The 21531-nt window shown below is 31.9% G+C and overlaps 2 protein-coding genes across 2 annotated transcripts in view; both read right to left on the bottom strand.

Moving 5' to 3' along the window:
- Rop (Syntaxin-binding protein Rop) overlaps positions 1-7350 on the bottom strand; it is a 56038-nt gene extending 48688 nt beyond the window's left edge. The window contains exons 1-2 of the mRNA XM_085820948.1: positions 7214-7350; positions 6852-6983 (exon numbers count right to left, since the gene is read on the bottom strand). Coding sequence (XP_085677074.1) covers positions 6852-6983; positions 7214-7241 — 160 coding nt within the window. The 5' untranslated portion in view covers positions 7242-7350. The remainder of the gene's footprint in view (positions 1-6851; positions 6984-7213) is intronic.
- A 9607-nt stretch (positions 7351-16957) lies between these two features.
- Nubpl (NUBP iron-sulfur cluster assembly factor, mitochondrial) overlaps positions 16958-21531 on the bottom strand; it is a 37974-nt gene continuing 33400 nt past the window's right edge. The window contains exon 10 of the mRNA XM_085820947.1: positions 16958-21130. Within this exon, the coding sequence (XP_085677073.1) occupies positions 21050-21130 (81 nt within the window). The 3' untranslated portion in view covers positions 16958-21049. The remainder of the gene's footprint in view (positions 21131-21531) is intronic.

Here is a 21531-nt window from a genome sequence, read left to right as displayed (position 1 = left end):
AAAAGTTCAAGCATCGCTGCACAATTCATTACTCAAGTTATCATGTGTTGCATAAACATGCAATGATGAAAGCAAAATATAATAAATAATATCGCAGATTATTAGCAGGTGTAAACTCAACGATGCTTCTTTGTAGAATGTTTCGGTTTGAGATGTATGCCAGCACATAATACACAGCTGCGAAGTCAAATTATTGATAACGCAAATTTATGCTAAAAAATGATATTTTTTTCAATAACGAATTTTTTTATTTAGTGCTGAAGTGAAATTAAGAATTAGGACTCTCCACGTTTTATTATGGGGGAAAAAAAAAATCAAATGCACATTCGTAAAGCACACAAAACAAAAACAAAATAAAAAGTAGTTAGCTTTGAGTTTCCAGATTTTAGATTATTCCGGATATTGGATGTCCAGATCTCAGACTTTGTACTATATTATATTTTCTGTGTATCTTGCATATTTTTCTAAAAGGTGGCAGTTATTTATACAGTACAAAATCCGAAATACAGATGTCCATTATCCGGAATGATCTAAAATCCGGAACTCAAAACTACCAACAACGTTCTTCTCCTAGGCATTACGCATCCGCATTTGATTCCCCCCCCCTCCACGCAAAATAAAACATCTGGAGAGTCACAATTCTTAATTTCACCTCGACACTAAATAAAATACCTTGTTATTGAAGAAACAAACAGTTTAGCATAAATTTGAACAATCAGTAATTTGGCTCCATTGCTGCTTATTTGCTTTTTGGCACACATCTCAAACCGAAACTTTCCACATAGATGCATCGTTGATCTGACGCAAAACTGGCGAATCATTTTTTATTATACTTTCCACAGCGTGTTTAACAAAACATGACAACTTGAGTAATAACTCACATAACGATGCCTTAACATTTTTTTTTAATGTTAGTAATTGAATAATAAAGGAGTATGGTAACCATTTATGTCGACATTATGCTTGGCGATGATTACAAATTTAAGTTAAATGCGCTAAAAAATAGTGACGAGGAAAATTTTACCAAAAATTTCTTTCCATATGCTAAAAATAGATTTTGTTGATGATACTCATAGACCCAAAGATTACATTTAGGGCTATTTGAATTAAAAAAACAACTTATTTATTATTCACATAAACCCAGAACCAGCACCAAAGCTCATATGGCCGCACCGAGCCCCAGAATTTAGGACCCACAGAGATTGCATCAGGTGGTAAGATATCTAGCGCCAGCCCTCAATAAGGCTTAAGTATATGTGAGAATTTATTTATTCAGAACTTTGATAAGTCTTAAGCATGTGCAAGAAATAGACATAAGTATAATAAATAACTAATACAATTCAGGCTTAAGTGTCAAAGTGCGCGATAGAAGCAAGATAAAATTTAACAGAATAACTTGTCATTAATCGCCAAGCTCATGATGCATAGCCAAATATGTATAGAGAAGGATAGCTAAATTTGATGATGATAGCCACTAATTTTAAAGGTTTTCGGATACCGCAAAATAAAGGTGAAATTTTCCAATTAATGGATTTTGTAAAGAAATGTGGAGAAGCTGTAATAAATGAAAATGATATGAAGGAAGTTTTTCATTGTGATGACAATGCTTCTCAATCATCAATCAATTAACCGTTTGAGTCCGGCGAAGTGCTATCACACTTCACTTGTCGTATGCCAAAAATACGGCGCAGTGCGATAACGCTTCTCTTGTTTTGTATCGAGAATGCGAAGATGCTGCTGTTGGTTAGTATACTTTACGCAATTATTGAGAGCAGTTGTAGTGAGATCAGTAGCAACTGTTTTATAGGAATTGGAAATTGTTTTCATTTTTTTACCAAGTGTTATACTGATAATTATGAAATAACTCATGTCAAGTTCTGATTCATTTGAAAGTGACTATGTTATGAGAAGTGATAATGAAAAGTATAGTAATGACCTTGAAAGTGATAGTGGAAGTGACATCATCATTCGTTCTAAGAGTTTATGAGTTATTAGTGATAGCAGTGATGATGATGAAGTAACTGCAAGTACCTCCGATGACGATATTATTGATGAGTTTTTACCCGTGGATACAATTTTTTTGAAAGAATCAAATACTTTTCCTGAAGTACCTGGACCAAAGCACGCCCCTCCTCCTGATGCGAAAACAATTGAATATTTCAATAATTTTTTTTCAATTTTCAATAATTTTTTTTTCAAGTATACGAACCAACAGCGGCGTCTTTGCATTCTCAATACAAAACAAGAGAAGCACTATCGCGCTGCGCCATATTTTTGGCATACGACAAATGCAGCGCGTGCTGGACTCAAATGGTTAAAGAATGGCGAAATCTGTAGTATGGTTCTAGATCCAGAAAATACTGCTAATGATAGTGATAGAGGAGTTACTGAAAATGAGAAAATTTCAATTGACAAGTTAGTCAAAATTCTCGAAACAGCAGGTAGAGGACTTTCAACGGCTAATCTTTTGAATATGGTAACAGGTAGTTTGGCGACATTTTGGTAAGGCGATAAAGGTTACTAGCTAGCACTTTAGCAGTGTACATGGATATAGTCAAGAGTGTGCGCAATGCCATTTTTGTGCAATTCTGGGATGTTATTTTAAGTGAAAATAGGTCGACGTGTACATGGATGATACCGTGTATGTGCAATTCGTAAAAAACGCGGCAAGCAGTTGGCGATTCTACACACTGTCCCAATTTCGCACCTAATCTTCATCATGATTAAGTACTTTTGTTCCATAAAAGTTCTAGCATAAGCGTAATTCGGCTAGCAGATTGTAGGTAAAAAATGTTGGAAATGTTGAGTAAAAAAAAAAAAAAAAAATGCCTTTACTTCATGAAAACAAAATGGGATCCAAACAAAAACTAGCAGGTTGCTGTAGCAGGGTTGGTCGCCAAATTTCTCCAAAAAATCACCAAGTTACCATAATAAAAAGATTAACCCTTTCAACAATGTAATTTAACAAGAAATTATGTCTGTCTACAGAATTAAAATGAAAGGTATTAGCACAAAAAACAGAGCAACTTAAACAACTTACATTGAAGAAATGGGTACTATTTGGTTTTGAGGGCCGTAAAAAATCACCAAACTATTGTTGATGCCAAAAATAATTGCGGCAACCCTAAGGCAAGAAAGGAAGTATAATAGTAAATAACTATTTAAGATTGATGTTTTAATTTAGATGAAAGTTTAATTTCATATAATACTTTTTTATTATTATAATTTATATAAAAAAGACTAAACATGACTGAATGGGAGTAAATAACTATTTCGGATCATTATTATAATTTATATAAAAATTGCTAAACATAACGGAATGCATGCCTACATCGCTATTTCGCTACCGAGTTATCGCTAGAGCATAATTTCATCTCGTTGGTTGTTCGAGCATAATTTTCTATAATGAATGATGCTTTTTCTTTGAAAAAATTCTCGGTAAAGTGCAGGATCGCCCACTTATTTGTTTGCCGCTTTTTACATGGGTAAAAACAATTGGATTTTTGTCAATTTTCTTTTACTTTTAAGTGAAAATAGGTTGATGTGCGCAGTGCCATATTTGTGCAATTCTGGGAATTTTTTTTTGAAGTGAAAATAGGTCGATATGTACATGGATACCGAGTATGTGCAATTCTTAAAAACACGTCGAGCAGTGGGTGATTCCGCATTTTACCCAAAATTCTATTGCACACTTTTCGACATGGGCAATTCCCAAATTGTTAAATCCACAAGATATCAAAAAAGAATTTAAAATCAAAAAAGGATTTAAAAATTAAACTAGTATTCCAATGGCGTCTTAAAAAAATATAGAACTATATGAACTTACATAATCTGAAATCAGCGTATACGCTAGATTTGGCGTGCTGCTAAATGGGCGCATTTGCTAGATTTCGCGCTTTTGTGCATACATTTTCGCTGCATTTTTTTTTACGGTCCTCAAAATGGAATAGTACCTAAAAATGTTTAGTAAGGTAAACAAATAAATATTAAGCTTTTTTTTTTTTTTTTTTTTTTTTTTTTTTTTTGTAAATTTTGAAACCTTTTATATCCTAAATACTTCATTATTTCATAAATAAGATTTCACATTTTTAATTTTATAATTTCTACATGCCATCTTATTAGATTTAAACTGATGATCTAATATCCGGAAAAATGCCAAATTCGGAGTAGCCGAAGTCCCGACGAGTCTGGATTTCGGACTTTGTACTGTATCAGCAATATATAACAGAATTTTCTTAATTTTTAAAAATTTTATTATTTTATTAGTTTTTGCATTCTTTACATATGCTGGTATGTTTATTTGACAAAGTCACATAATAATTTGTAGATTAATCTGTTATCGCCCACCTCTATCGCTGCGTATCTGTATATATTTCTTTATCAGAAAATTACGGTATTTTAAGAACATTTAAAAGAAGAAATCGTAGCAAATAAATTAAAATTTTACATCAGATTAGATTTGTAAAAATTATAACAAAGCACATTTGGGCTATCTGCTGATGAAAAGCGAGATCTTCACCGAGATTTTTCAATGAAAACTCGCTTTATTTAACCATACACTAGGAAAACCATAAAAACTTTCATGCAACCAGCTCACTCATTTGGATTTAAACCTGAGTCAAGCTATGATTGTTCAACCATTTTACTACTCAGGTCACTGGTGGCCTTTTGCCACTGGTGAGCACAAATTAGAATTTTACTAAATGGATATAAGATATAAAAAAATAAAAAAGAACTGTCACTTTCATTATGAGATAAACATAAGCTGTTAACCCTTGTTACAAAGTTCACTTAAGTCTGTATATATCAAAACAAATTAAAGTAATATTACAAGATTGTTTTCGAAAATTACTTATTTCAGAAATTTATATACACATATCCCCAATTTCACATTCTTTCATTTACGATAAACCTGAATTATTACCTTTTTCATTTTGGGGGGGAAGAGGGTTTTCAATTTTATGAAAATATCTGAAAAGCAGAAAAATAATTTTTACAATTTGCCTTGTGTAGTAAACAATGAAAAAGAGGATTTTTTAGCCCAAAGGACGTTAGCCTAGAAGGGCTATTAATTTCAAAATGGAATTTTGCATTGAATCATTTTTCAAACTGTTGCCACCAAATATTATAGCCATGAATTATATTTAAAGAAACTAAATAATGAAGAATCTGCATGAATGTTTCTCACATTATGAGGAAACAACAGTACCTGGAGCCATCAAATTTTGAATAACGTAGTTCTTGAACCAAACATGGGCACTTGGAAGTCCAAATTTTGAATTTGTTTTATTATCTATTTAAAATTTTGTAAAACTTTAACGAATTTTTGATTAACAAACTCAATGATTTCAAAGCAAGCAGTGGCAACACTGTACGGAAAAAAACTTTTTTACTTCCAGCGTGCATCGGAAACTCTAAAGATATGTTGTTTTCAAATATTTCATGATATTGCTGTTGAATTTTATGTGTTTTAAGTATGAAGAATATTATATTTAATAAATAAAGGTAACATAAAACATAAATTTTGTTTACATAAACATAAACATAAATTTTGTATTACGCCCAAAAGGGCGTAATACAAAATTTGAAAGATTTTTTTTCTTTTTTAAGGAGAGAATGCAAGTTAGGGCATTCTGCAGACTATTTTGATTGCTAACTGCGTAACAAAAATATAAATCAATCTAACCAAAGAAGCATACCAATCAATCACAGAATATGATAAACATAAAATTTCTACAGTAAGGCAGCCAGGTAAAAAATAGCTTATGGTTACCTGTTGAACACAAATGATGACAACCTTTTCACTTTTTAACAATCTCTTCTCTTGCATTTGCCACTGCTTAGAGTCACATTAATAACAACATCACTACAGTGCCAATGACAGAATTTGTAGAATTAGTGTGGCTGCACTGGACAGCAGAATTTCAAAGTTACACAGTTTACATCAAGCAACAAAAAAGCTTTGTTCCAGTCCTTACTAATGTTAAAAGTTCCACGAAATTCATTGCCTTAATAACCTGGAAAGGGTAAAATCCTAGTTTACGGTGCAGCCTTGGCGCGACTTTGAAAATTATCGCCAACACCAAAAATGATCCAAAGAACGTCTATATATACACTATATACTAAGTGTGTATATACATAGTATATATATACTATATACATAGTGTATACTATGTGTAACTATATATTTTCTTTGAATGACCTGTTAACTACTCATCGTATATGTCCCATTTTTACTGCTCATCATAAACTCGCCAAATCCCGTGTGCACCGGATACTAGGATTAAACCCTGGAAAGTTTTAAGCAAGCATTCTCAGCTTTATATTTGTCTGTACAGCTGAGAATGTTCAAAAAAAATTACACTTGCTAATTATATCTGCTTCTTTGTTTTATGTCATTAAGAAAAGATTTCACAAGAATGGTCCACTTCCTAAAGCACAGAGAATATGTATTTCTGAAACTTGTTATGGTAAGCAAGTAAAAATGCACGTCTTGTAGCTGAATCCAATTACATTATCTTAAAATTATCAGCATGGTTAATTAAAGTAGTTAGGTATTATGCTAAGTCTGAATAAATCAAAAAATAATAATAAACGAAATAATAATAATTTTATTTTTAATACGATTATTTTTAAAAGCCCTGAATCTGAATTACGAAAAAATTAACGAAATCTGAATTAATGAATACTATGCCATAAATTAACCCACAGAGGTTACAATATTCAGTAACCTGAAAATACATATCAATAAAAAGTTATTCATACAAATGCTCCACATAAAGGAGCAAACGATCTTCAACTGTAAATCTCGACATTCAGAGAACTAGACAAACTTATTAAGGAAAACTTACTTGTTATACCCTCTTGGGCTATTCTGTGCATCTTACAACATGCTGATATCATTCTCATCCCTAATTTATCCACTACGAGGACTTTCCAATCGCCCTTCTTTTTTACAGCTCGTATCACATCATTCATAATTTCTGTAAAATAATAAGGATAAAAATTTTATTTAAAGTTTGAACACAATTTTAAAGAGATATTATACACAAATAAAACTTCACATAGTTTGCAGGAAACACGCCCCTAACAATCATATGGAGCTAATGCGTAAAACTGAAATTTTCTTTGCGATGTAGATCACTACACAGACATCACCTTTTCAAGTTTTAGTATGTAAACATTCTCTAAAAAACTGTAAAAATTTACTTACTCGCTCCAACTACATCTTTTAACGCCATTTTTTGCGTAATTCGCGAATATCTTTAAAAAATATTTACGTCGCGTATCGCAATCACAGGCAGTTCAGGTTCTGATGACAGATATCGAACACGCATGCGCCAAAAATTCCGTATCCTTTATTCTTTCGTAATAGGGTAGGACAATAGATCATACAACATTATATATATATATAATGTATAATGTATATATATAAGTAAACTTCTCCGATTTATTTTGGTTAGTATATCAGTTTTGTCTAGCTTTTTACTGAAAATTTTTCTGCTTGTTTATTAACTTCTTGACATACAATGATGTCCGGGAGACGTCATTGGTTTTATGTGCCATTGTAAACTTTGATGTCTCTGAGACGTCAAGCACTGTCTTCAGCGAACGCCGCGCAGTATATTATTATTGTTATATAGCAATTTAAATTTGGAAATAACACGTTCTGTTTCTAAGTTTGCATATGAGTGTTCATAGTTGAGCCAAATTAAATGATATTCTTCAGACGCGTATTTTATTTGCATGTCAAGGGGTTAATCAATCATAAGATAGTGTTCATAATCTGTAACTATTCAACGGAAGTTAAAATTGCATATTAAATGACAGACGAAATTTTTTTCTGTCTGCATATCTTTCCTTCGCATCTAAACTTGATGTTTCCCCCCCTGCAAGCAAAAACACAAACAAGGCATGAAATTCTGGACCTATGATAATACATCACAACACTAAATGGTTATAAGATCTTCATCTGTAAATAGTGAATATAATTTAAAATTTAGTACCCATTTCATAAAATTTGTGCTGTTTTCAAGTATACTGTGTTTTACTTTCATGGCATAATGTGTATCAGGTACTTATCCGTTATGCACCTGCCATGTTCTTGGCACCTGAAAAAGAGAACTCAAGCACCAGTTTTTTTTTTTTTTTTTTTTTTTAATTATAAACAATTTCTAGTTATAAAAGTAATTTATAGCAGGTTATAAAAGCGGTGAAGCTATGGCAGGAAATCGTTCCCCAGACAATAATACTTGCGGTTGGAGACCTGCGTCCTTCAAAATAAAGGTTAACATTGCACCGCTGGCCCAAGGGATAACCCCGGTTACAAAGGCCATTTGATCCCTAAACAAAGCGTGTCTTATTGCTGTACGTCAATTAAAAAAAAGTAGATTCTTTATTATTAAAAGGATGTGCGAGAAACGGGAAGGGGAAACTGGAAACTTTCCTACTGCAGGTGAGAAAGAAAATCCCTTTGACTTATTATCTCACCGGGTATGGGAAGTGCCTTTAGTCTTGTGAAAAGCTTTGGTTACAGGGACCTAGTTGATTCTTTCGACTTAAGTTTTTGGCCAGTGAATCAACAGAGATATATCGACGAGAAGAGTGTTCAGAACAAGAAAAGTGAGTTAACCTCTCCTCACGTTTCTGTTTAAAACGCAGAAACTTCGACATTACTAGATTTAACTTGATTCAGCATGCTGCTGAAAATGTATCGGATTATAGAGTACGTTATGGGGTTTATAAAGAGTATTAAACGCAGTGAAATTCAGAGGTCAATTAAGCCTAGATATTTCGAGACCTGAGTGAAAGTTACACAACGAAAACATTTTGCGAAAAAGATTCTAGACCTTGCAAGTGGAAAGTTTATAGATAAGACATCTATAATTTACTCTTCATGCTTTCAAAAGGCAGACTTCAATTTCCTGATCTTGATTGCGAAGTAAAACATCCATGGCTGTTACTTTATAGAAATAAATATGGTGAATTAGTGATCTTAAGAGTCTCATAATCAATTTCTTCATCTGAGAGTTGAAGCTACCATAACCCAAATTAGAGCAAAGTTTTGGATCATAAAAGGAAGCTGATTCTTCAAATCCATGTTGAATAAGTGCTTTTTATGCAAGCAATATAAGGTGCGTGCCGATATACAAGGAATTACGCCTTACCACCTGTCCGTATTCTATATTCACCTTCACTTTTTTGTGACACGACTTCACAAAGGACAGCAAGGATAAACATTACACGCTCCTATTTAATTGCGCTAAAACTTGAGCCTTACATTTAAAATGTGTTCTTTCTAAGAACGTTGAGAACTTTAATCTTCTTCATCAGGTTGAGTTTGTCAGGCATCAGACACCTCTGCTATATAGCATTTTGCACCCAGCCCAATGCTTCCTAGCTCCATTTGTTTGGGTCGCCCACTTTATTTATAAAATTTGATAACCCGTTCATAGAGCTCAGGTATAACTTGAGAATACCTAAAGTAGTCAAGCGAGTGAGGGCGAGGGAAATCCCACTCATGGCGTGCTGTCTCCTTGTTCTTACAGCATTTCCTGCATATAGAGTCTTGTAGAAAAAGTGCCATAGTATAAAAGTGTTTTCTGAAATAGTAGTGCCCCGTGACGAAGCCCACAACTATTTATATCTTCTGTCTTGGCACTTAAGAATCAAGAAGGCAATAAGAGGCAATCTTAGCAGAAGGCAGAGTCTTAGCTAGGGTTTTCAGCGCCCAAGGACAACTGAAGATTTCGCGCCCCCTACTGCTTGCCAAGGATGGAAAACATTTAATTCTAAAATGTCGTAACATCAGTTTGGCGCCCCTTTGGATTCTGCGCCCGGGGTCAGGTGCCCCCTTGTCTCCCTCTAGCTACGCCCCTGGCAGAAGGTCTGATAATCACACTTTTAGCATGCTTTTACCCAGAAGAATCAAGCCAAACTTTATTCATCTCCCCATTTAAGGAGGATACTCTTTGCAGGCTTCATATTGATACCACGAAAAGGTTCCACACCTATTGTATTAAAAGGTGACCTCTCTTTTGCAACTTCAAATATGCCTTTTTATTATCTTCAATTCCTTTATATTCTCGTACCTAGATTAGAATTACCTTATTTCTGGTTGCCAGTTCCCTTAGAAGGTTTCTGCATTCTAAAACAATCTTTGAATTATTTTTAAATGAACTTTAAGCTTGCCTTCCGCAGCTTATTTATCGTCGTGAAATATGCTTAACGATATACTCAGGAACGCGCCAAGTATCTTCGGCGCCGTCGTGCGAAATACTGATAGGCGCCTTTCCTTTACTCTAATGAACCAAAATTACCACTTATTCCTCTACATTTCAACGTTGAAATTTCTGACAAACTCTTTAGACTTGTTAGTATTGGTATGTAGCTTTTATCTGATCAAACGACGGGTACACATACAAAGAAATATTATTAAGATTTTTATTGCACAATGAAACAACAATAAAGAAACAACAAAACAAAAAAAAAATCAAAGTTATCAATCATTATTCCAAATTCTTAAAAGATATAGGGTCAACTAAAATACCTTTAGATTGCCCATGTTTTTATATAGATATACATGATGAAAAACAACGGAAATATGTCTTATAGAAATTGGAATTTTCTAGCTTTACTTTTGGCAAATTCATTAATACGATTTTCAATATGCAGCTGCTCAGATTCTATAAAAATGATAGTAAGATTTTCTAAGCACTCCTCGCCCATTCTAGATAGTAAGTAATCCTTAATTAATTTTAATTTACAAAATGATCTCCGGTCTGTAACTAAATTGGTGTAATTAGCAATATACGTAATGCAACCTTAATGTTTGGGAATGAGTGGGTTAAATTATTTATTTGTAATCTAATCGTTTCTACTACAGACGTCACATTTTTGTCCCAATTTTGCAGAAATTGTAATTTATATAAAAGTTCTGTTTCGTCTGCATCTTTGTTATTTCAGTTTTTGTCGGTTAAAGCTTTTCAAGATTTTTACAAAAACTGATCTTGGATGTATTGATATTGGTCAGAATACTCGCCAAAATCCTTAGTATTCCTCAAAAATCTGAAAACATCAGAATGAGAGGATAACAGCTCAGCTCTATCATTTACAGCTGAAAGAGTAAAGTCTAGCTTTCCCCCCTTTTAATTCTTGGTTTTCAATTGGCTGATTTTTCACTTTTCACGAAAATATGTAACCTTAAAATTTATAGACATTTGAATTTCGCATCTACTTCCAAGCAAGATGCTAATTCTTTGCATCTATGAACATGTCACTGAAGCCTTTATCTGATCGATATCGCTTTAAAATGGTATTCAGGTTGTTCAAATTGTCGCAAACATGTGAAATATTGAACTTTTTAGTTTGCAGAATCGTGTTAAAAACATCAGCTTTACTTAGTGTCTTTTAGCACAACACTAACATAAGTAAAAATTCATAATTTTTAATTTCTTTAACTACAGAAGTAGCTAGAAGTTTTGTAGTGTTGTCAAAAATTTTTTGTGGGCAAAATTTCATAGAAAGCATCGTGAATTTCGCCTGCCTGGAATTCGATAGAAGTTACTGCATTAATTCTGCTATACCATCTCGTGTCTGACAAAGGTTTTAACGTTCAATTTGAAATGTTACTTTTCAAAACAGACCATAGTCGGGCTGAAGCAGAAAAATATATAGCTCTTGGACAGTCCAGAGAAAATTTATACTGAACATATTGGATTTCACAGTGTTCTTTTATGACAACGTTCAAACTGTAGCTACATCAAGGTACAAATATTGCTCGAGAATTAATGTCTAAAATTTTTTTCTATCTACCTTTCGTATTCGAACCATTGTCGTATCCTTGCCCGCGCATATTTTAAATATTTAAACCGTAATAATCAAGTTTTCTGTAGAAAGTTGGTTAAACCTTTACCTGTCACTTACAGGACGGAATGTTATAAAAAATGTTTTTCGACACTAAATTAATTGTTTTTTAAAATTGACACACCTCATGGAGACAGAAATTTGGTGGCTCACAGATCGGAGGTAATCATACTCCTGGTGGCTCATACATCGGGAGTACGATAAAGCAATATAGAAAAATATTTGGGTTTTTTAAACTGAATTTAAAATATTATAATTTAATAGTTTTGTTTCGAATTTTATAGATAAGATAAAGTGGCATATAGTTTTGAGATTTATTAATATGTACAGAGATGACTGGGTCAATTTTGCTATCATTTCTATACATTTCAAAAAATTTCTTTTCACAAACAATTTATTACTAGGGCCACGAGAAGCCAAGTTTTTTTTTTTCAGCCAAAATTTGAATTGTACAAATTATTCTTTCAATGGCACTATACATGTGCTTAGTTTTACTTTTATTAAATTTTGCATTTCAGAATCTAGGATTTGATTAGTTTTTAATCTGTCTAATAAATCTTTTCAAAAATGTACATTTTGAAAATGAGACTTACTTTTTTCGTGAATTTTCAAATGTTCGCTTAAGTGATGGCGATCGCTGAAATCGTCTTGGTTACGTAATATTTTTAAAGGTCAAAGTATTATTGATGTCATTGAACAGTTTACAACAAAAACAGAAAACTATATTTTTATAGTGACCAATTTCACTGAAACTTTTCACCAATTGACAAAATTCGAGCGAAATATTATCCACTTTTGTCTTTAGGATGCACAGTTTTATTCTAAAAATACATAGGACCGTTTTCGCTTGTTTGAGGTGATATACTGGACTTGGATCGTTAAGAAAGAGGCAATAATCGTCTTCGGATGATTCTTCTTGTTTACTCGAACATGATGGTACCGATTGTAACGTATCAGAACCTAAATCTATGGGATCCTCATTGGATTACTTTCCTAATTCTGATGGTAATTTCGATGTTGATGTAAATGGAAAACACGAGTTATAAGTAGAAATACCGATATCAGTCTTCAAAATATGTTAGCTTTCGAAAAAAGTCGGTAACTTTTATATTGCTCTTCTCCAAGTCTTGCTCCCGTTTTCTGCTTGTTAAGCAAGTTTTGATAACCAGACAATTTCTTTTTTTCTTCTTCGGCCATCTTACATAAAATCACTAAAAATTAAGAAACACAAAGTTTTATATTAAAAAAATTCCAAATTCAATTTTTTAATTAACTGTTTATTAACTGAAATTTCGTTACGCTTGTATAGAAATTAGGTAAACTGAATGTACAGTTAAAATTATGTAAGTTTTTTAAAGTTGAATAAAGCAATATTATAATAATAATTATTATATATGAAGCTCAATTCACTTAAATCATTTACCTTATTTTCCTCAATCACTACATTAGAAAATCAGGACTTACAAATACATACATTTGGTACGTTCATACGATTCATAACAATGAAATATTAAAAAGATGCCCGGACCATGAAAGCATTTAAATAAACCCAAGATTTTGCAAGCCTAAACCTGCAAACTTTTGACTAAACAGTGCACCTACCTAGAGCCCCTAGAGGAAGAGGAGTGGTACAATTTCACCAATTAGTAGATAATAAAATTATCATAAGTGCCTTTAAGGCCTTGGCGCCATTGTGCAAAATACGGCCATTTCCATATGGATGGTGCGTTTCTGGATATACTCGGACAGTACCAATGTATTGATGTGTGCTGATCTCGAGTTGTGAAAAATTACAATATCCATCTGTGCAACATTTTTCCTCCCACGGTATAAAATGGAAGTATATTGTTGAAAAATATGCATGATGGGAAGGTTCTGGAAAAGGCATTTTAGAACAATTAAAATTTGTTGGAGAAAACAGTTAGGTGTTTTAATCTCTCTTAATGAGCTAGAAACAGTTTTCATTGAAATCCAAGCAACAATTAATTAAAATGCCAATAACATACATCTATGATGACCTTTTGGAGCCCTCACTACTTAAGTCCTATTTAATTCCTAATTGGTAAATGTTTACTTTCTCTTCCGGTTGAGTATCCACAGAACACCTAACTGGGTCTAGACTTTCCTTGATCTAAAGCTATAAATATCAACGAACCTTGTTAAATTATTTTTTGAATCGTTGGTGCAAGCATTACTTGCTTTCTTTAAGGTCATAAATATATGTCCACCTTATTAAATGGACTGGTCAGTTTGTTGATGGTGATATCCTTTTACATGACGACCACTTCCCTAAGAATTTTTGGAGAATAGGTAATATAATAGAAACTTATCCTAGGAGAGATGGTCAGTGTGACCAGTGCAATTACTGTACAATCTCGAAGCATAAAATTATTAGTACACAGCAACTGTGTAATAATCTGATTTTGTTGTGTTGCACATATATCACTTATTCATTATTGTTGTCAAATGCTCGTTTTCAGGTATAATTATTGTAAATTTTGATTTCAGTATATTGATTCATGTTTCTTATCTAGTAACTGTAACTATTTCTTATTTAGTAGCTAACTTTAAAGTTATTTTACTGAGTTTAAACATTACTTGATTTTTATTTGCAATTTGATGTTGTTTAAATAGTGTTTAAAATGTTGCAGTTTATTTAGTAATTAATATTCATTCACTACATATTTGGTTTATTTGAACTCAAGAGTTCACAGGTAGCGAGTGTTGAAAATGAAATAGATGGTGTGGCTTTGCAGCGAAATAAATATAAACAAGAAAAAGTTTTGGTTTACAGTGAATTGGCAGAATATTCTGTAATGTAGGAATGAGAAGAAAAGTGCGAATCGGTTCATTATGCAATGTAATTTCTGTGAATGGTCAACTTCATAATAGAGCAAACATATATATATATATATGCAAGTACAAGATATAATAAATGTCAATGAAAACGAACCAAGTGATGCAGTGTTTGTGTGATGGGCTGCTTGTGCTGTTGTTGTTCTTACTGCCTTTATTTTCACAATTGTTGATTAAAGTCACATACTTCAAATTAAATATCTGTTTTAAATGACAAAAATATTCATGTTTTGCAATGTCAAATTTACACAAAAATTAATTTTTGATATATAATGACATCTAACTTTTAATGCGATCCTCCAGTTGCTATACTTATATTTAGGAAAGTTTTATACTTGTTATGACACAATAAAATTATAAGACTCCTGTACTACAAAAATTGACCTGAACATGTTATTTCAAAATCTGTAGTTTTTGATGTCATTCTCAACTTGCCATGGATCGATTAAGTTTAAATGAAGCTCAGCAACAAGTGTATAATTTAATAGCCCATACAAGAAGTCGTGGTGTACATGTCAGATTTTTTTAATTAGCACTCAAAATTTAAAATCCCCATTGTTAACTGAACCTGGTATGCATTCAGTATCCCTTTTTTAATTACTTTCTTGATTTATTCTTTCATAATTCGAAATTTAGGTTCAATCCAAATAAAATTTACACATCCCCCCCGATTTATTCAAAAAAATTTGTATTTATAAATAATTTTGATGGATTTTTCGAAAGAAAATTCTTAATTATAAACTATAAAATTTTAACATTGTTTTAAAACAGACACATTTTAAGGCAAATCTGCAAAAAACAGAGATTTTTATTAAAAAATCTGAAGATATACATGAATTTATATATTGCATGTTTTGAAATTTGGAAACCTTGTCATAAACGATAACAACACTAAATATGGTCAATGCAATCTTCAAGAATTGTCCAGAACTGTAGCTAGTGTTTTCAGCAACCAGGGATAGCTGAAGATTTCATGCTCTCTCCTGTTTGCCAAAGGAAAGCATTTCCTTCTAAAATTTGATACCATCAATTTAGCAATCCCTGGATGCTGTGGCTGGGGACAGATGTCCTCTCTTGCTATGCCACTGGAATTGCCAGTTATTTTTAACCTTTTCGAATAAAATTTTACTGAGAATTATTCATATCAAATTTATGCTGAGTTTGCATGATGCATAATAAATTTTATTAATAAGATATAAAAAGCATTTTTTAATTAAAAAGAATATTAATCGGATTTTTAACATATTTTTTTTCTTTTATGTTTGTAAAAAAATATTCCTTCGCCTTTTTATTGTCTGTTGTTTTTACTTTAACTTTACTTAAATCAAATTTTTTAAAACTGAGAAAAAAATTGATAAAAATGATCTGGGTTGATAAAAAAATTTTAAACAGCAACTGATTATAATTAGAATGATTCAGTATTTTAAAATATAAAATTTGTTGTACTAAAAGTGTACTAAATAATATTTTAATATTATATGAACTGAAATTATATCGATTAATGGTAAGTAAACTTGTTTTATTATATAATTAATTTAACAGCTTTATTATATAATTAAAATAAAATTTAAAATATATAAGAGTATGTATTACTTTCTCAAAACCTTACATACAAAAGAACTCATAACAGTAGATGTTCCGAAATATGCAATTTTTTTGTGGTGTCGATTCTTGAATTAATACTCTAGAATGAATGCTAAACTGTACATGCAAGTGCAAGTAAAAATCAACAACTGGAATATCTTTTTATAGCTAGATCCAAACATGTAAAGCAAAGGGATTAAAAAAACTAAACTTCATTATCCATCTGTATAGACAGTTAGTAAATACATAAATTTCAAATATTCAAATTAGCAATATTTTAGAAGACCAAGCTTTGTTCTTTACTAAAAAAACTGACATTATTTTAATTATACTAAATTGAATTTTCCAAAATTTATGATTCTCTTTTGCAGAATCTTGTCATATTATCTTAGGTTATTTGAATATGGCAAAGCATAAAAGAGCTATCTGCCTAAGGCAAAGGATGCTTTTGTAAAGGACTTTATAAGGAAATTGTTTTGAATTCACATTACATATTGGGAAGCTACTAAAATGTAACAAGCCTATAGAGGAAGGAATAGAAGGAGAGGCCCTGGGCGGTTTCTCCCATTGAACTGGTTTCACGCAACGACACCCCTTTCCTTGTTTATCAAAACATTCAGTACTTTCTCATTTTGACATTATGTTTGATGGGTTTCAACATGTTTGATGGTAAACACTCTGCAGTTATATCATAAATGTATATATTTTCTTTTCTATAGTATTGCAGAATCCTAATTATTTGGAAGATTATTTTTACAAATATATTTCATTCTAAAAAGAATTAACTTCCTTTGCTCAGAATAGTTTTAATTTAAATGAAATATTTTCATGCATTTTTATTAATTATGCTAGAAAGATATTTTTATTTAGTTAATGATTACAAAAATTAAAATCAAAGTTTTATTGTATTATTAACCCTCTGAACGGCATGACAAACTTTATTTGGTCATCAGATTTTTTTGTTACTTGATATACATTAAAAAGGTCTATTATCAACATTTAAATTAATACTTAATAATATAAGAAATCTAATTTCACAAAAATAATTTTGATGTTTCATTAATTTTCTCACTTTCAACATTATTGCCGCCCATGTATTTCTTCAGAAGTTGTATTCATAACTTGCAACTTAGCAATCAAGATCATGTTTTCCATATATTTTAGACCTGGAATCAATTTGATTCAAGTTCTACTCTTTATAGTGCAATAGCTGATTTCTAGCTTTGCTTGAAAATCAAGATTTTTGTATTCTAAAAAAGTTACCAGAGCCAACAGAGAACCTTCAACACAGAAAAACACCTTCAAAGCAAAAAGGAAAAAAGCTGAGACAAAATGCATTAGAATAATAGAAATATTTAAACAAGAAAATAGGTAAGAGAACAGATTTTAAAGGAAAGGAATTTAATTAAGTACCTACATTACTTTTCAAAATGTACTTTTTTTTAACAGAATTTTAACCTCCTTCTATCTTACCACACAGCCCATAACTGGTACATTTCAAAATATAAGTATGAGTTATGTTTATAAAAAAATATCAGAAAATTATGCTAATTATAATATTAATAATTTGAAATAAACTATAACATGAATTAGAATACTACTGAATTAATTTTATTCCAAATGAGGAAAAATGTTAAATGAATTACTATCTCATTGATAATTCCTGCTTTAATAATCAGGGAATGTTTTTAATTAAAAAAATTTAGTTACCACATTACCCCTTTTAACTAATCTTGTTTGAAAATCAAGAAAGGAAAATTATGCAAGCATTTTAATTTTCAAAGAATGTGGTTACATTAAGAACATAACACATGAAAAATAGTTACGGATAAACTATTACTGGGATACAAATAAGTCTCTGCTGTTTGACAAAAACCCAGTAAGTTAAGGTTATAATTGTCTGATGTAAAACATCATACTGTAATGCTGGACATCTGCTAACAACATAACCTTGAAATATCAGCAATTTTGTATCAGCATTAAATATTTTTTTCGTGCGAAAATGTCAATTTTTTTAGCCGAATGAGTATCATTTGTGGCAACTTTGGATTTACTTCTTTAATTTGAATAAATCTGCAGCTGAGGTGCATTGATTGCTTGTAGAATCATATGGTGAGGTTGCTTTAATTGAGAGTGTTATGAATGAGTTCAGAAGTTTAAGAATGGTGAATTTCACATCAAAAACAAAGAACGAAGAGGAAGGATAGATGTGTATGAAAACGCAAAACTGGAAAGCATTATTGGGTGAAGATTCATGCCAAGCGCAAGAAGGGTAAGTAAGGAACGCAAGGAAAATGGGTTCCATACAAATTGAAGTCGAGAAACATTGAACACTGATTTTTTACACGTAAAATGCTATCTGCCAGACAAAAATGAAAGTTTTTTTTTTTTTTTTATTTTATAGTCAGTGGTAATGAAAAATGAATCCACTACAATAATGCAATGAAGAAATCATGGGGACCACTTGGCCATGCTTCAACATCAACAGCCAAGCCAAATATTCATGGAAAAAAAATAATCAGGTTGTGTATATGGTGGTATCATCAATCAACTTGGTATCATGTATCACAAGTTACTCAAACAGAATGAAACCATTACCAGAGCTCTCTGCTGAACACAAATGATGAGATTGAACTGAGCACTCAAAGAAAAATGTTCCACTACTATTCCAGATATGACAAAATTATTCTCCTGCAAGATAACACTCATCCACATGTTGCGACGGCAGTCAAAACCTACTTGGAAACACTCACGTGAAAAGTTTTCCCCCTCCCGTTATATTTAGCAAATACTGCTCCTTCTCATTATTACTTGTTTCGATAGATGACACACAGCATATCTAAGCAGCACTTCACATCATATGAAGATACCAAAAATTGGGTTGATCTGTGCATAACCTCGTATACTGACAAGCAAGATGGGAAAAAAGTGGATAGTGATAGACAATATTTTGAATAAAAAAAATAATGTACTGTTCTTTCACAATAAATGCCCAATTTTTGATAAAAAAACGGCAGAGACTCATTTGTACTCTTGATAGTAGCTATCACAATATTATTTCTTTAAAAGAAACGAACATTCCAAAAAGAATATAATTAGTAATATTAATATTATAATATCTGATGGATACTGGGCCTCCATCTGACAGTAACTGAGTCAGACATGTGTGTGCAGTTCAAGTACTTTGGAAAGTCCAGTGGCACTAATTTTGCCTCCAATATCCAAAAGGTACATCGGAGGAACAACAGAGAAAGGAGGTGAATAAAAGACTCAAATTTAGAAAGATCGAACCCATCAGCAGCAGATAAGGCTACAATGAATTGGAATGTAAATAAGGAAGTAAGGTGAATGCACATGTTTGAAAAATTTCTTAACTGTTAAAACACCTGCCACACTAGGTAATTTAACAAAGAACTCACATAAAATATATTTCAAATAATAAATGCAAGAGAAAATAAAATGGATAAAATGCTTATATAAAAATGCAAATACAAATTGAATAAACTGAATAAAAATAGCAATAATCACAAAATCAAAGAACTAGCCCTCAGATAGAAAAACTATGTACAACAGAGGTAGGGGGAAATTATGCAAATATTTAAAAAATTTTCAGAACCTTCACTGAGGGAAAAAATGTGAGGAAATACAGTATTTCTGTATATCAAATGCACAGGTATTGGAAAAAGTATTCAACTACGAGGGCCATCCAGGAAGTAGATTACGTTTCCGTCTGTGTCCGCTAGGGGCGGGGCTAGCGCGGCCATCTTGGGGTCAGAGCGTTGCGCAGCTCAGTCTGCATCTAGCCGTGCTAGTGAGAGGTTCGTGCTGTGCTCCGTTCAGATACTGTGACGGTTTGAAATGTCTGCGTTAATTGAAAATCCTGCGAGCTGCGCTCAGTAATAAGGTTTCTGACTGCAAAAAACTGTAAACCGATAGAAATCTATCGGCAGCTTCCTGAAGTGTATGGGGACAACATTATCACTGAAGGTGGAGTGTGTCAGTGGGTCATAAGATTTCAAAATGGCCGAACCAATGTTCACGACGAAGATCGAAGTGGGAGACCCAGCATAGTGACCGCCGAACTTCTCGAAAAAGTCGATGCTAAAGTCCGTGAAAATCGAAATTTCACAATAATGGAACCTTCTTTGAGTTTTCCACAAATTTCGCGAAGTTTGTTGCATGAAATCATCAGCGAAAAGCTTGGTTACCACAAGTTTTGTGCAAGATGGAAGGCAAGAAGAGGTAACGAAGTGGTTGAAGGCGCAGGCGGCCGAATTTTTCGACGAAGGAATTTCCAAGCTCGTACATCGCTACGATAAATGCCTTAATTTGTATGGTGACTATGTAGAAAAGTAGTATTTGAGTGTGGCTTTCATCTGTATATAATAAAATTTGTTTCCTATACTTTGTTTATTTTTTTATTCCAAAATGTAATCTACTTTCTGGATAGCCTTCGTATATACAAAATTTAACTGATTTTGCTACCAAGACTTCTTATTTTGAAATAATAATTAGTATGCCTCAGTATAAAATTAGTACAAAATTACAACAAATGATATTTATTTATTTTTATCAAAATTTAATTTAAATGCAAATCTCTCAGGAAATACAGAATTTAATTATCCTCGAGATATCTGCTAAAGAATTCTTAGACATAAAACAAAAGGAAACAAATAAATAATAAACAAACTAGTAATTAAATTAAATTAAAACTTGACATTAATTTCTAATTTTATATGATGGTTCACACTTTTGAGAAAAAAGGATCTTCCCAAGGTGGAAGACTACTTGTCACCTTCTCAGCTAAATCTCGATATATAAGAGCCTAAGAAAGAAAAATATAAGTCATTAGATTTTTACTTTTTTATAATATAAAATGATTACTTATGCAATGAACAGAGACTTTAAAAAAATAATATAATATGGCAAAAAATAAATTTATTTTATGCTCATAATCAAAGTTGTACTTAATTTTTTTTTTTTAAAACCGGAGGCCAAGCAGTTACCTCATGCCTCTCTCTCTCTCTCTCTATATATATATATATATGCACACACATATATATACTGAAAATTGGGAAACAAACAAAAAAAAAAAAAAAAAAAAAAAAAAACTATATATATAATACACAAACAAATACAAGCTAGCTCTCTCTACCTATACACTTTTACATTCACAAAGGTAATTATTTCAAATCATACTACCATAACTCTTTAATCATAAGTTTA

This window comes from Stegodyphus dumicola, chromosome 7 (assembly GCF_044657685.1).
Source record: "Stegodyphus dumicola isolate Sdum_Otavi_A_Nest chromosome 7, ASM4465768v1".
NCBI classification, from domain to species: Eukaryota; Metazoa; Arthropoda; class Arachnida; order Araneae; family Eresidae; genus Stegodyphus; species Stegodyphus dumicola.
This window is presented reverse-complemented; position numbering and strand designations above follow the sequence as displayed.